Source organism: Vespa mandarinia, chromosome 13 (genome assembly GCF_050613455.1).
Source record: "Vespa mandarinia isolate Hongniang chromosome 13, ASM5061345v1, whole genome shotgun sequence".
Taxonomy (NCBI): Eukaryota; Metazoa; Arthropoda; class Insecta; order Hymenoptera; family Vespidae; genus Vespa; species Vespa mandarinia.
In genome coordinates, this window is record NC_140822.1 from 2,592,501 (window position 1) to 2,607,500 (window position 15,000).

Sequence of the window (15,000 nt, forward strand, 5' to 3'; positions counted from 1 at the left end):
TGATTTTTTCTCGTATCACCTCGAAAACGTTTTATCGTTAACTGCCGACGCTGAAAAACCCGTTCCTGCTCGGCCATGTTTGTCGTGGCAAACGTTTCACCGACTAAATCCATCGTCTACCATGCCGCCTTTTGGATACGTATTCTTCGACGCCTCGTTCAACCACCAAAGAAAATTTACGCTACAATATTATCACGACTCAAGTTTTGTGCTTTCCGATATGGTTTAATTAAGGTGCCTCCTCTTCCCTTCGACTATTTGCGATAGCATCGGTGAAATCGTCAAACCCGTGCAAGGTCTTTCAAGCAGCATACACGGACGACGTAGCCCTCGATTACCGCCTGCCCTCGAGTATATTTCCTCTCTCTCTCTCCCCCTCTCTCCCTCCCTCCCTTTCTCTCTCACTCACTCGATCGCTTGCTCACTCTCTTTTTCGTTCTCTCTCTCTCTCTCTCTCTCTCTCTCTCTCTTTCTCTCTCTCTCTATATATATATGTATGTATATATATCTCACTCTTGCATTCTATTGCGTTCCATCATTTATGCCTCCTCTTTCTCTCTCTCTCTCTCTCTCGCTTTCTCGCTCTCTCGCTCGCTTTCCCCCTCTTTTTCCTTGTATATCATGCACCTCGCGTCTATCTCTCGATCCCGCACGTGGGTTTAATCCGGACTTCTTCAAGATGTACGCCACGTTGGCGTTTCAAAACATCGCAAAACATAGTGATGATGATGATGGTGATGATGATGATGATGATGATGATGATAATAATGATGGTGATGATGATTATAATAATAATAATAATTATTATTATTATTATTATTATTAATTACATTGATTAATGATATATCTCAACTATGATTTTTCCTAATTGTGGGAAATGGAAAAGAGGGGGCGAATCAAACGCACTCTTTTTTCCTTTTTTCTTTTTTTTTTTTCGTTTTTTTCTTTTTTTTTTCTTTTTTTTCTTTTTTTCTTTTTTTCTCGAGTACGTTCTTATTTTATTACTTTCTACGTAATCCTTTAGATTTAATATAATACATTCTTAGTGAAATTTTGTTTCTTTGCTTGTAACTATGAATAATTTTCAATGACTTTGAAAATCTCCTTAAGTGCCTTTTGCATCCTTCTCTCTTCTACTCTTAGGACAAGTTTTTCATTGTATTGAATGTTTTTTGTTCATCAGTGAAATTTTGAAATGGAACAATTGGGAGAAGGACAAGCTGTCGTTGTTGGGAGTACTGGTGGAACGGTACAAGTCGTTCAAATGGGACAAGGAGGACAAGCTATGATGTTACCTCAAGCTATACAAGTAGCAGCTCCCAATGGACAGATTCAAGTAGTTCCTGTTTCCAGTCTTACTAATACGGGCCAACAGATTGTTATACAACAACCTCAGACCCCACAAATTATTCAAACTCCAGACGGACAGACTTATATTTATCAACCTGTACAGATAGAAGGCCAGGTTCAACAGGCTCAACCTACGGGTAAATACAATTAAAAGTTATCCTTAATATTTTCCATTTGAATGATTAGTATCTCAATGTTTTTATTTTATTTCTTAAGTTATAAATATCAATGGGAACCTCATGCAAATAGCTGGTACAACTTCACAAACTGCAACAGCAACTGCAACAGCAGCACCTGTACAACCATTAGCTAGTCCCACAGCAACAGCTTCGCAAGCAGGCAATGTAGTTATGGTAAGTGTAATTTATTTATTTATTTAGGTAGTATTATTAAGATATATCATTTAAAAAATATTCATTGTTTTTTTCTTCTTTATTATAAGATGGTACCAGGAAATAGCGGGCAAACACAATTTCAAAGAGTAGCATTACCAAATGCAGAATTCTTAGAAGAAGAACCTCTGTATGTGAATGCCAAACAATATAGACGCATATTAAAAAGGCGTCAAGCACGAGCCAAATTAGAAGCAGAAGGAAAAATTCCAAAGGAAAGACCTGTATGTATATTGTCACATTTCAATATTTTTATATCTTTAAATTCAAGTACTTCATGTAATATAAATTAAAAATATATATTACAGAAATATCTTCATGAATCTCGTCATCAACATGCAATGAAAAGAATTCGTGGCGAAGGTGGTCGTTTCCATTCGGGTCAAGTAAAGAAACGGAAGTAAGTGCCTGTGTATTATAAAAATTTGAACCTGTCTCTCTTCAATGAAGTAAATAGTGTCCAACTATGCGTACAAGGACGTAATGGTTCTGGTAAAAAGAATGAAAAATTTCATAATCATTCAATTCAATCAACATCGAATCTTATTGATTACTGGAACAGAATAGAAAGTGTTAAAGTATCATACAAAACTTGGTCATCTAGAACTATAGGAACGTGCATTCTTCTTGTATACACTCATATTGGTACCAAATGTGAAATTAACGAAGTAAATAATGTTACTTCGAGATATATGTGTGTGTGTTTAACGTTCGAAGAGATATTATCAAGTTTATTACTTATAATTTTTCTATGATATTTAATTGTAACGATGGAAAAAAACGAAAGTCTGATTAATTAATTCAGTGATATATCTGAAAACAATACCAATCTATCTATCTATCTATCTATCTATATATATATATATATATATATATATATATATATATATATATATATATGTATATATGTATCTCTTTCTCTTTCTCTCTGACGATCTGCCCATTGTAGATATTTATTTAAAAGTAGATTGAAAGAGAGAGAGAGAGAAAGAGAGAGAGAGAGAGAGGGGGGAGAGAGAGATGCGGCGTTAAGGAAAACTGAAGTGATTAAAACGTAATGAGTCAATAATGAAATTGTACTCATATATTTCTAACTTAAACACATCTTCGAACATGTATGCTCGCTCTTGTAAATAAATATCTTTCTCTCTCTTTTAACACAATGGAAGGTCGAATAAAAACTTCGCTTTCATTAGAATTTGTATATATACTGAGGAACAAACAAAAACAAAAATAAAACAAAAAAGACACAAAGGCAAGAAATAATAAAATGCGATGTTTATGTCTGTAATATTTTTCTAGTGCTTATTTATCTTACAAATCGAATGTGAGCTTGGTAAATCATAGTAAAATATTGGACTGTGTTAGAAATGATACGACAATGACGATATACGATACATATACATATATATATATATATATATATATATATATATATATATATATACATAGATATATATATATATCGATCAATACAATTTATTATTGATCATGTTACACGCGAAGTTCGTGAAGCACAATTAGAGGAATTCATTTTTATCGTATATCGTACATATTGAGATCATCGATTGAGAGACTGAATTAATAATTTATTATTATGCATCACATATACCGGGTACCATTACTGCGTTTAACTTTTAAAAATATTAATTATTAGACATGCGTAATTTCTTTATAAACTTTTCAAATAATACTTTTATGTATATACTTTCGAATGCAAGTACAATTAAATTTAGATCATTTCAAAAATTTGATTGAACTTGGTTATATATTATTATATGTCGAGTTTAAAGATAGAAAGGAAAAAAAAAATAAGTAAATAAAAAGAAAAAAGGGAAAAGAAAAAGAATGGATATATATATATGTATATATATCTTAAATATTTTTGTTCAAAACAAATTTAACATATGATACATATTTATTAATTTAAGGTATAATCAAATTGTATCAAATTCAACGTATTAATAATTTTTGAAGCTTCTTTTCCAAAATCAATCGACGTGTGAACTTTATATTCTGAAATTAAAAAGTAATGAGTTCGTTTTAAAAATTACAATTAATATAATTAATTTTTTTTCATATACAATTAATTAATATTCTTACATCATATATATATGTATATATATATATATTGTTTTTTCTTTTCTTTTTTGTTTACATGATTCAAGTCGATGATCTAGACAGTAATTTCAAAATCAAATTTCACAAGTACTTTCTGGACGATATAAATAAATTTAGTATAAAGGGTAGGATATAGAAATCCAATGTTTATACGTTTACTATACTTTGTAATGCTAGCAAAAGATTGTTTTTTTTTTCTTTCTTTCTTTCTTTTTTCCTTTTTTTTTCTTTTTTTTTTTTTTTTTTTACATTAAAAATAACATTATGTAAAAAAGAAAGTTTGAAACGAAATGTGGACCATTTCTATAAAAAAAAAATTATTTCTCACCAGTTTACACGTATACGCACACGTGCGCGCACACACATACACACACACATATGTATGTATATACATGTAAATTATGATCTTTGCCATGTAAAGTTAACTAGCAACAGAACGTAATTTAATTTACTATATTTTATTTTTTACCGAAAATAACGATTGTTTGATCGATTGATCATTAATCCATAACCTTAAATTTACTTGTACATTTGAACGAAAAATTAATTTTATGTTTTAAAAATGAAAAATCAAAATACATTAGATGGCAATGCCACATTTTTGGATGCTAGAATAATAGAACATTCAGATTTCTTATCAGGATCATCCTTTGTTGGAAATATTACGGTCGTCTCGATTGGTAATGGTATGCCATAAGGTTTTTCTTTCATAATCAAATCTCCTGTTTTACCGATCGCATCTTCGTATTCAGATTTTCCTGTTCTAAAAATGACAAAAGATAACAAAGAAGAGAAATTTTTATATATTTCAAGAGTAAAATGCAATTTTTCTTTCTTTCTTTTACAAAATAATATGAGAATAAAATATTTTTCTCTACAAAAGTATATATATATATATATATATATATATACCTGACGCGAAGAATTTCACGTTCTTTCGGATTAGGATCGAGATTGTTTTCTGGTTTTCCCTTGACTTTAACGAGTAATAAATCTCTTCTAATCATTTTCCAAGGATCTCGAAAAGATCGTTTTTGTACGGTTTCCGGGATAATCCAGTCGTCAGGTAAAGTTACTCGTTCCATATGCGTTCCTAACTTTTGATCACGCAAAGATAAAAAATCATCTGTCAAAATTCAAAAAATAATGACATATCAATTATTATTCTTTTTCTAAATTATAAATTTTGATCGTGTTTCGAAGAAAAAAGAAAAAAAAACAAAAAGATTCACATAAAAACAATCTCATTGTTTTTTTTTTTTTTTTTTTTTTTTTTTTTTTTCATTTATTATATATTAACCAAGATGTTTAGAATAATCCGTTTGATAAATAGTTCGTTTCACTTTTTTATTTTCTCGTTCGACAAGTTCTTCGTTTAAAGAAGATTCGAGAATAAATTTTTTCAAATGCGGATACTTTTCGTTTACCTATAACGATAAATTAATATAAATAATTTTTTTTTTTTTATTATATATATTTATTCTCTAAGGGAATCAAAAGAATCTAAAAGAATTCGATCTTTTCGTTTTACCCTATTCATGTAATATCGAGGATTTTCTGTTCGTTCCTCCAAAGGTAAAGTATCATTTAACTGTGTTGTATTTAAATGACATTTATACGGTTCATTTAATATATTCAAGGATGTTGGATAAAACTTTTTCGGTTCATACTTTGCCAATTTTTTCGCATCCCTCGAAGGATAATCTATTTTATATCGCGTAAGGAAGTCTCTCGATTCATCGGCCGACTCGAAGATCATCTTTTATTATTTATTTGAGGTTATGTCAAAACAATATATATATATATAAAGTGTGTAGGCACTACAATGTTCTTTGTAATAATTCAACAAGAGTATTTTCTTTTACAAAGAAATACACTCTTCGTTATTCTTCTTTTCTAAATCAAATGTATTAATTTCATTAATATACTCGACAAAGTATTATACTCGACCGATGGAAAGATAAAAGTCTTCGAGAAAATAAACATCAACGAGATCGAAACATAAATATACTACGTCACTTACCGTATCGATAATGTCGGTACGGACGCCATTAGTCGGTAACGAACTGTCTTACTGTACGGATGGTAAGTAAGGTATTTGTAGATATATTCGATCGGAAAAAATTTATATAGAACATTATCGGCCGTGTAAGAAGTGTTGCCTAACAACAGGAGCTTTAATTAAAACATTTACGTAATTAATTATTAAAAATCGATAAATAGTACGTAGCAACTAACAAAGTATAATCTTAATATAATGTATTATGAAAATGATTATTAATTAAGAATTTTTTAACGGGAATGATTATCTTATGCGCGCATAATAGAAATTGTAAATAATGGTAAATTGAAAAAACAAGAAAAAAACAAAAAAAAACAAAAAAACAAAAAGAAAAACAAATCTTTTCTCTTTGTTTCTTTTTCTTTCTTTCTTTTTTCTTTTCTTTTTTTAATTTTTCTATTAATAAAGACTGAAAATCTTGTCGTATCACATAACAGCTCGCATGAAATTTGCGCGTGTCGTCGATAAAATCCCACGATAAGCCTCATTCTCCCGTTGATCCAGAAATAACGAGCTGACGTATCAAAATTGAAAAACGAATGTTGCAGAAGCGAGAAAAAAAAATACAATTTTTCGACGAGTGACAAACATATCTCTTTTTGTTCTCTCAAAAGTTCTACTTAATCTCCGTTATTTCTTGTTCTTATTGTTTTTTTCTTTCTTTCTCGTTGTTCTTTTTTTTTCCTTTTTCCTCTGTTAATCTTGCTCACGCCTATTTTCTTTTCTCTCTTACCCTTAAAATTTTCTTTCTCACGCAAGCCATCATCATTTCGTAATACGGGAGAGAAAAAAATGCGACCATGGAGAAAGAGGAATAAATAGACATGGTGTAAAATGGTCGACAAGAGCCATGTCTATAAACGAGAAATTTGAGGTCGTATCCTAATTGGCGTTTATGGTACACGAGGGTGCCATACCTCATACCTTATATACGTTACCATTATAATAAGCCACTGGAAACCCTAGATTCATTAGTTGTTAGCCAACGGACATTGGCTTGGAAAATTTTCAATGAATATTTTTATAAGTTTCTATGGTATAAGACGATTGTCGATTATGCGTAAAATTGATCTTTGAATATATTCAAAGGACCGTAAGAAAAATTAATGGCCAGAATTTTTCTCTTTCTCTTCTCTTTCTTTTTCTTTCTTTTTTTTTTTTTGGGGAGGGGATTTTTTTCTTTCTTCCTTTGTTTGTTTTTTATCCCCTTACAAAATCTCTTAACCTTAATAAATAATCAAATGTTTTCTTCTGATATACACAGGGAATCCATCTACGTGATCATAAATAATGCATACTAACTAACATTGATATCTTTTCGCTATCTAATTCGAAAATTCGATCATTACTTTCGTTGGTCAGTTAAATGAATCTTAGAAAACTTGAAAGAGTTTCTAACTCAATACATTTTTTATTTCTTTCAAAAGAACGAGGCAGACATACTTGGAATGATAAAATCAACCAACCATTCATCAACATCCCCTTTACACGGATGAAACTTCGAGAATATTCGTAAACGTTTAGAATACTAATCGAAAGAAACGGAGAGAGAGAGAGAGAGAGAGAGAGAGAGAGAGAGAGAGAGAGAGAGAGAAAGAGAGTATCATTGTATAGTTATAACTATTAATTAACTTGTCCGAAGTTCTCACTACGGAAATTTAATTAAATTGACGAGCCGATCGAACGAAGGAAAACGATGTGATTGATGTGTTATCGGAGTTAAAAAGAGAGAAAGAGAGTGAGTGTGAGGGAGAGAGGGAGGGGGGAATAGAGGGAGAAGGGATATAAGGATGAGAGTAGTGGGTGTCGAGAAATTGGGAGGTAGGTGTAACAATATATATATAATTTTATTTCTATTTATTCTATTTTTTTATTTTTATTTTTTTTCTGTTTTTTTTTTTCTTTTTATACTTTTTTTTGTTATCTCCCAGTTTCGATCATGGTATCTCTTTAATCTCAAATCGAAACTCGTACACGTACGTAGACATATATATATATATATATATATATGTATATATACACAGAGGTCGCGGCAATTTATAGAAGCAATAATAAATCAATTGTAAAACTAACGTCATAGAGTAAGAAGAGATCCTCTCTCCCTCTCTCTATCTCTCTCTCTCTCTCTCTCTCTTTCTCTCGTATACTTTTTCTATGAGTTATTTTTAAAAACATAACCGTTGACATTTTCGATAAGTCCTCTTTCTTTATTATCGGTGTGTTATCGACTTATACACTATAATAATAATTTTAATAATAGTAATAATAATAATATAAACATATGTATATACATATATATACATACATATATATATATATATATATATATATATATATATATATATATATATATGAAAGTCTATAAATATATGAAAGTCTATAAAATTGTATGTTATTTTTTCAAAATATTTTAAATAATATTATATTATTATAATATAATATATTACACTATAGTATATTATAAAGGAATAAAGGAGAAATTACACACATATACACACACACACACACACGCATACATACATATATACATACATATAGGATATAGTTTTTCTTCTAAAATGTTGATTTAAATGCAACAATGTGTAATACTCTTTTTGATAACATTTTTTTCTTATGGACAAAAAAGATCAAAGAAAAGAGAGAGAGAGAGAGAGAAAAAGAAAAAACATTCCGTAGTTCGTTTCCAAAAAAAATAAACAAGAAATAATGAAGGTACGATTTTTTTTCTTTTCTTTCTTTCGAGAGAGAGAGAGAGAGAGAGACAAAAAGACGAAATAATAGAGATTAGTTTCGAGCTAGAATATATAGATATTGATATATTAATATTATTCTTTATTTTATTATTTATATTATTAATATTACATACATACACACACATACACATATATATATATATATATATTTTGTTTATTAATGTCGAGATCGTATAATTTTTTTTCTTTTCTTTTTTTTTTCCCCTCACTAGATAGAGAATTTCTATCCCATATATTTCGTTTCTTTATTTATATAAACGCACACACACATATATATATATATATATATACACACACACGTACACACACATACACATACATGTATGTACATATAAGTATATAATAAATGTTAGAAAGTCAGACGTCTCCGAAGGATCGATTCGGAAGATGTAACGATCGAATTACGATCACCGGATGCGAGGAGGAGATGATCGTTCTCAAGGAGAAATACGCGGGATATAGACGACGAACGGATAGAATGATTGATAGTACGCGTTTCGTCTCTCATAATGACGTCAATGTGCATGTGTGTGTATATATATATGTGTGTGTGTATGTGTGTATGAGAGAGAGAGAGAGAGAGAAAGAGAGATAAATAGATAGAGATATAGAGAGACCGCTATTTCTACGGACACTATTTCACCCTCCATTTCAAGAATAAACGCAAGGGACCGTATCAAGGGCGTTCCTTTTCTCTCTCTCTCTCTCTCTCTCTCTCTTTCTCTTTCTCTTTCTCATTCTTCTTGATGGACCTTCTGAACCGAAGAAGATAACATGGACACCTTTACTATCTTCTATCGTCTATGTCTTTCGAAACGTTTATTCACGCGGAAAGTCAATGAGCTAAAAAGCTATCACAGATATATATATATATATATATATATATATATATATTTATTCCCTCCCACCATCGTCATCATCCCCTACCTCCCACCGTCGTCATCATCCCCTCCCTCCCACCATCGTCATCATCGCCTTCCTCCCACCATCTGAATTATATCAAGAATTATATTTATCATTAGTTTTTCTTTGGTTTCTTTTTTCATTATTTTCTCCCTCTCTCTCTCTCTCTCTCTCTTTTTCTCTCTTTTTCCTTTCTTTTTCTTTTTCTTTTTTTTTTTTTTTTTTTTTTTTGTCGAATCAAGGGAAAAAAATTCATTTCTTTCTGAAGAGAAACAGACAATTTTTTTTTTGTATTTATTCGTTTGTTTATTCGTTTGTTTGTTTGTTTGTTTGTTTGTTTGTTTGTTTTTTGCTTTTATGCAAGCATATATATTTTTATCGCAATTTTTCTTCTCCTTTCAAAGGGTAGAATATTCTATTCTATTTTTTGTTTATTAAGGTCGAGATCGCGTAATCTTTTTTGCTTTTTTCTTTTCTTTTCATTCTTTTCTTTTCTTTTTCTGTTTTTCTTTTTTTTTTTTTTTTTATATAACTAGATAGAAAATTCCCATATGTCGTGCTTTTCTTTTTTTATAATAATAATGAATATTTGTTCTTTTTTTAGAAATAGAAAATTTTTACTTTTATTTTTATCATTGTTTATTTTTATTTATTTATTTCTTTTTCTTTTTTTAAGGGATTGAAAATTTCCAATCTCCCTTTCCTATCGTTCTAATCTCTTTTCTATCAGACAATAAAAAATTCGGTTTTATTTCTTTTTTTTTGTTCCCTCTCTCTCTCTTTCTCTCTCTCTCCTTATTAACAGAATGCAAAAATACATTTAATTGGTCGAAACAATTGGGTAATAAATATATAAATGCATATGTTCTGTCATATGTATCAGTATCATATTTACATATAATATGAATACTTAGAAAATCAAAACAATGGCATTGTTAATTTATGTTTAAATTCGAAATTGATTTATTTCAAATGTATTAAACGTTTGCGAAATGTAATATTCTTCCTTATCATGACATTATTATTACATACATATTTGGATTTGTCATATATATATATATATATATATATATATATATATATATTGAATATGACGTATAAAGAGATCTATGTAAACTGAATGTACGCCTACTCCTTTAATATTCAAATGAGCAATATCAATTCTTCATTTAAAAATAAAACATAATAGACTGATAACTCTAATAATGGAAAAAAAACAGAAGAAAAAAATTATAATATACACACACATATATACATATATACATATATATATATATATATATACGTATAAATATTTTTAGATTAGAAGGGATGTTTAAAAATATTGTATAACGCACAAAGTTATAAATGATTATTATTTCATGCTTTCTTATATTTTTTTTTTTTTTACATATTTTTAATCTAATCTTATCACATTACAATTTCAATTGTTACTTAATTTCTTTTTATATTTCGACATCATTGAGAAATTTTTTCATATCAATTATTCAACCATTCGTTCAACAACCAGTTGCTTCACATTTAAATATATTTTTTAATCAAAGGATGATAATAAAAGGAAGATAGAAGGAAACGTATGAAAATGATTAAAAAGCGAAGAAGGTAGGAAAAAGTAGCTGGTTTGTAAGACAGAAAAAAGCAAGAGAGAGAGAGAGAGAGAGAGAGAGAGAGAGAGAGAGAGAGAGAGAGAGAGAGAAATTCGATGAAATATTTCATATCGAAGGAGAGTATTTTTTTGTTTCTTTTTCTTTTTTCTTTTTCTTTTCTTTTTTTTTTTGTTTTTTTTTCTCTCCTTTAGTTATTTTGTTCACAGGGAAACGTGACGAGATGATGAGGAGAAGAGAGGAGAGGGTAAGACGAGGGAGATGATTTCTTGTAAATGGAGACCAATCGTGGTGAAATTCGTGCAAAAAAGTAATTCGCAACTTCTGATATCCTGAATCTCCTCTCCCTCTACGTCCTACGATCCTCGTAGGGGCGCAATCGCCACGCCTCCCCGTGTCTATATAAGCATCGTCTATGCAGAGAAATCCTCATTCGCATCCCGAACATCGTCGAGTACGAAGCTTGACCGGTGTACTTATCTTCTCATATCAAAAAATATAAAGATAAGGAGAGAGAGAGAGAGAGAGAGAGAGAAAGAGAGAAAATATACATTAAATCAGAACGTTTTACGGTGTTACGAGAAGTTAATTTTTATCTCTCGTATTTTTTATCGAACGATATCCAACGAGATAGACAGAGAGAGAGAGAGAGAGAGAGAATATTGTTGGGGAATATAATAAAAAGAAAGAGATAGAAAGAGATAAGAAAAATGAAGTTCTCTTCAGTGTGGTTGTTATTCTGCTGTCTCGTCATCCTGGCTGAAAGTACCCTTGGCAATCCCTATTTTGACGAAGGTAAGTCATATTTGTTAGAATAAAGAATCGTTTTTATTATTTCCTTTTTTACATTTAAGAATTTTTCTCTTTTTCTTTTTCTTCTTCTTCTTCTTCTTCTTTTTTCTTTTTCTACGATATCATCAATTCACGTTAATTCCTTCGACGAATAAAATAATTGAATATACGAGATAATAGTAAATAAATGTGTATGCGTATATGCGTGTGGGTGTACACATATATATATATATATATATATATATATATAATATTGATTAATTTATTGTCAATTTTTATGAGACTTTTTTTCTTTTTTTTGTCTCTTCTTTTTTGTTCCCTTTTCTTTCCTATTTTCTTTCTTTGAATGTTTAGACGTGTTTCTGTTATCTTTTTTTTCCAAGAGAGATTTGTCGATTCGTTCGAAATAAATAAATATTTGAACTCGTGAAATAATAGTATATATAAGTTCGATAATTTTTGATCAATCGATTTTGAACAATTTCAATGACAATTTATGTTTCTTTTGATTTCCATATATCTTTCTTTTTTTTTTCTTTTTTTTTTTCTTAAAATAATTTCTTTCTAATTTTCTTCGAAAGCATCAGAATTTCGTTGTTATTTAAATTACAATGAAATATTTTGAATTCAACGAAACATCGATCATCCTATATATTTCGCTTGTGTTAAATCTCTTTAATGAATTAATTATGAAATAATTTTTTAAGTTAACTTACGATATCGAATATGCACGATCGGCCATAAATTTACATCGACGTTTGTTTATAAGTGTAATACGAACGAACGAATAAATAAACAATTAAATTTAACAATGAGAATTATAACGTAGGAAGTAAATATCGGAAAATCGTTCATAATTAATTAAAAGGAAAAACATTTTGTTCAGACTTTTTCAAATAATTATTATTCGTTATTAATTTCAATTGATACGATGATACAGTATGATCGTGCGAGTGCACACTCTCGTTAATTTATCGACATATATAAATAATTCGCGCGTAAAAATAATCATTTCTATTCGAATTTATATCGGGATAAAGTATTAAAAAATTAACTTATTATTATATTTTTATGCAATGAGATTATTTAATTAATTTCATTGAAATTCATTCTTTCGCTTTTTCGATCGTTCTTTTCTGTTTTCTCTTTTTTTTTCTTTTTTATTTATTTATTTATTTTTTTTTTTTTTTTTTTTTTTTTATCAATTTCAAGTAGCACAATCTATAGCGTGGTCAGACGTGCATTGTTCATTCATAAATTTAATTTGCTCGAAGTAATATGACAATAATTCGCGATTCATCGAATCATCGAAATATATATTTTATCGACTTTCAGTTTAATTGTTTCATAAATCCTTTTTTATCGACACTTTTACGTTTGCCATTTTACGTAAATAATTTTTCTCGACAAATTTTACGTCGTACGATGGCTAATACGATCAAACGCGCGTTACTCGTTCATTCATGAATTGAATTTAATTTATGAAAAAAAAAAAAAATTGAAGATTTCGATACGTCAAACGTTGTCGAATGAATTTTTAATATATTTGAATTAATTTTTTTTTTCTGGCAAACTCTTATCTTTATCTATATTTTTTTTTCTTTTTGGATAAATTTGTTTAACTTTCTGTATAATACTTTTTTTTTTGTTCTTTTTCAATTGAAGTAGTACAATGCGTGAATATGGTCAGACACACGTACTCATTTATACATCGAAATAATTCAGAGAAAAATTTACAAAAAAAAAAAAAAAAGAGAATGAGATAAAGAGAGAGAGAGAGAGAGAGAGAGAGAGAGAGAGAGAGAGAGAGAGAGAGAGAGAGAGAGAGAGAGAAAGAGTTTTAAATTTAAAAAAATGTTTTCAAATGAAAATTCAAACTTATAATATCTTCCTTAAATCATAATTATATTTTTATTCATTAATTAATTGATACTTATGATCGAGATATTCTTTATTAATATCGTAGTAGTATTACGTTAAAGGAATATGATCAGGCGAGCTTTAAATTTCAATAAAATTCGTCTTTAACGATTTTAACGAGATAACTAACGTAAACGTAATTTGCATTTACTATCTCGAATGTAAATTATAATTTAATTGTTCAACCCTGTTCTATTCCATCCCATCCCCTATTACTATTCTCCCTTTGTCCTTCTTGATTACGCAATAACATCGTGAAAATGAAATAAAATAAATTTCACAACTAACAGAAGACTACATATGTTTATATACATATACATGTATACATATATGTATATATATATATATATATATATATATATATATGTATGTATGTATGTATGTACGTAAGAGTTCATCCAATCGATTTTAATTTCGATGTTTTTTTTTTTTTTTTTTTTAATTAAACACGACATACGTAGATACGATCAATGATTTTAAGGAGCTTCTTCGTTGTTCTAATTTTCTCATCATCATCGATTTATAAGCAACGATAAAAAAAAGAAAAGAAAAATCAAGAAAAAGAGAAAGAAAAAGAAAATTAACGAAAATGATTATTTTATTTCATTTTATTTTTTTTCTTTCTTTTTTGTTTTTTTCCTTCTTTCTTTATATCCAATCCAACGAGTTCCACTCATCGATTGTGAAATATTTTATTACCACTCGAATCGATTTAGTTTTGGGGGTATTGAATTCACGTTTATAGGGTAGATAAAAAAAGGGATACGAGTCGGAAAAACGAGAGGGTATTGTGCTTGTGAAAACTAGACATTTTTTTTTTTTTTTTTTTTATATATCTAACGTGATATATAAAAATATAAGGATCAACGGTCTTGGAATTTTTATTTCTTGTTTATTTATTAATTTATTGTCAGACATATAAGAGACTTATATTATTAAATTTTTATATATATATATATATATACCTATATATATTTATAATAAATATTTATATGATATGTAGTTTAGTATTGATAATAATACTAATACTACATATATATATATATATATATATATATATATATATATATATACATAATATTATTATTATTATTGTTCGAAAT

The 15,000-nt window shown here is 28.7% G+C and overlaps 3 protein-coding genes across 7 annotated transcripts in view; 2 read left to right on the forward strand and 1 right to left on the reverse strand.

Annotated features, from left to right (window-relative positions):
* The window catches only part of Nf-YA (nuclear factor Y-box A), a 2,818-nt gene extending 212 nt beyond the window's left edge, over nt 1-2,606 (forward strand). The window contains exons 1-5 of one of the 4 annotated variants that reach the window (XM_035872317.2): nt 1-734; nt 1,184-1,487; nt 1,567-1,703; nt 1,793-1,966; nt 2,051-2,606. The exon at nt 1-734 is cut by the window's left edge and continues 55 nt beyond it. In XM_035872317.2, the coding sequence (XP_035728210.1) occupies nt 1,196-1,487; nt 1,567-1,703; nt 1,793-1,966; nt 2,051-2,146 (699 nt within the window). In that variant the 5' untranslated portion in view covers nt 1-734; nt 1,184-1,195 and the 3' untranslated portion in view covers nt 2,147-2,606. Of the gene's footprint in view, nt 774-1,183; nt 1,488-1,566; nt 1,704-1,792; nt 1,967-2,050 lie in introns of all 4 variants that reach the window. The other 3 variants (XM_035872319.2, XM_035872314.2, XM_035872318.2) reach the window with 3 other exon arrangements.
* A 1,364-nt stretch (nt 2,607-3,970) lies between these two features.
* LOC118444236 (uncharacterized) lies at nt 3,971-5,856 on the reverse strand. Its single transcript, XM_035872309.2, has 4 exons — nt 5,395-5,856; nt 5,164-5,290; nt 4,776-4,989; nt 3,971-4,626 (listed from the first exon to the last, which is right to left on the reverse strand). The coding sequence occupies exons 1-4, from the start codon at nt 5,620-5,622 to the stop codon at nt 4,434-4,436; spliced, it is 762 nt and encodes a 253-aa protein (XP_035728202.2). The 5' UTR covers nt 5,623-5,856; the 3' UTR covers nt 3,971-4,433.
* A 5,776-nt stretch (nt 5,857-11,632) lies between these two features.
* The window catches only part of LOC118444241 (xibalbin-1), an 8,930-nt gene continuing 5,562 nt past the window's right edge, over nt 11,633-15,000 (forward strand). For both annotated transcript variants that reach the window (XM_035872326.2, XM_035872327.2), the window contains exon 1: nt 11,633-11,980. In XM_035872326.2, coding sequence (XP_035728219.1) covers nt 11,896-11,980 — 85 coding nt within the window. In that variant the 5' untranslated portion in view covers nt 11,633-11,895. The remainder of the gene's footprint in view (nt 11,981-15,000) is intronic.

Bases quoted from the DNA above. Each gene is read 5' to 3' on its own strand.
- LOC118444236 (XM_035872309.2), bottom strand. From the start codon at position 5,622: ATGATCTTCGAGTCGGCCGATGAATCGAGAGACTTCCTTACGCGATAT. The intron at 4,990-5,163 runs GTTAATATATAA...GAATTTTGACAG, and splicing joins GGATTATTCTAAACATCTTG to ATGATTTTTTATCTTTGCGT. The intron at 4,627-4,775 runs GTATATATATAT...TGTCATTTTTAG, and splicing joins CGTGAAATTCTTCGCGTCAG to AACAGGAAAATCTGAATACG.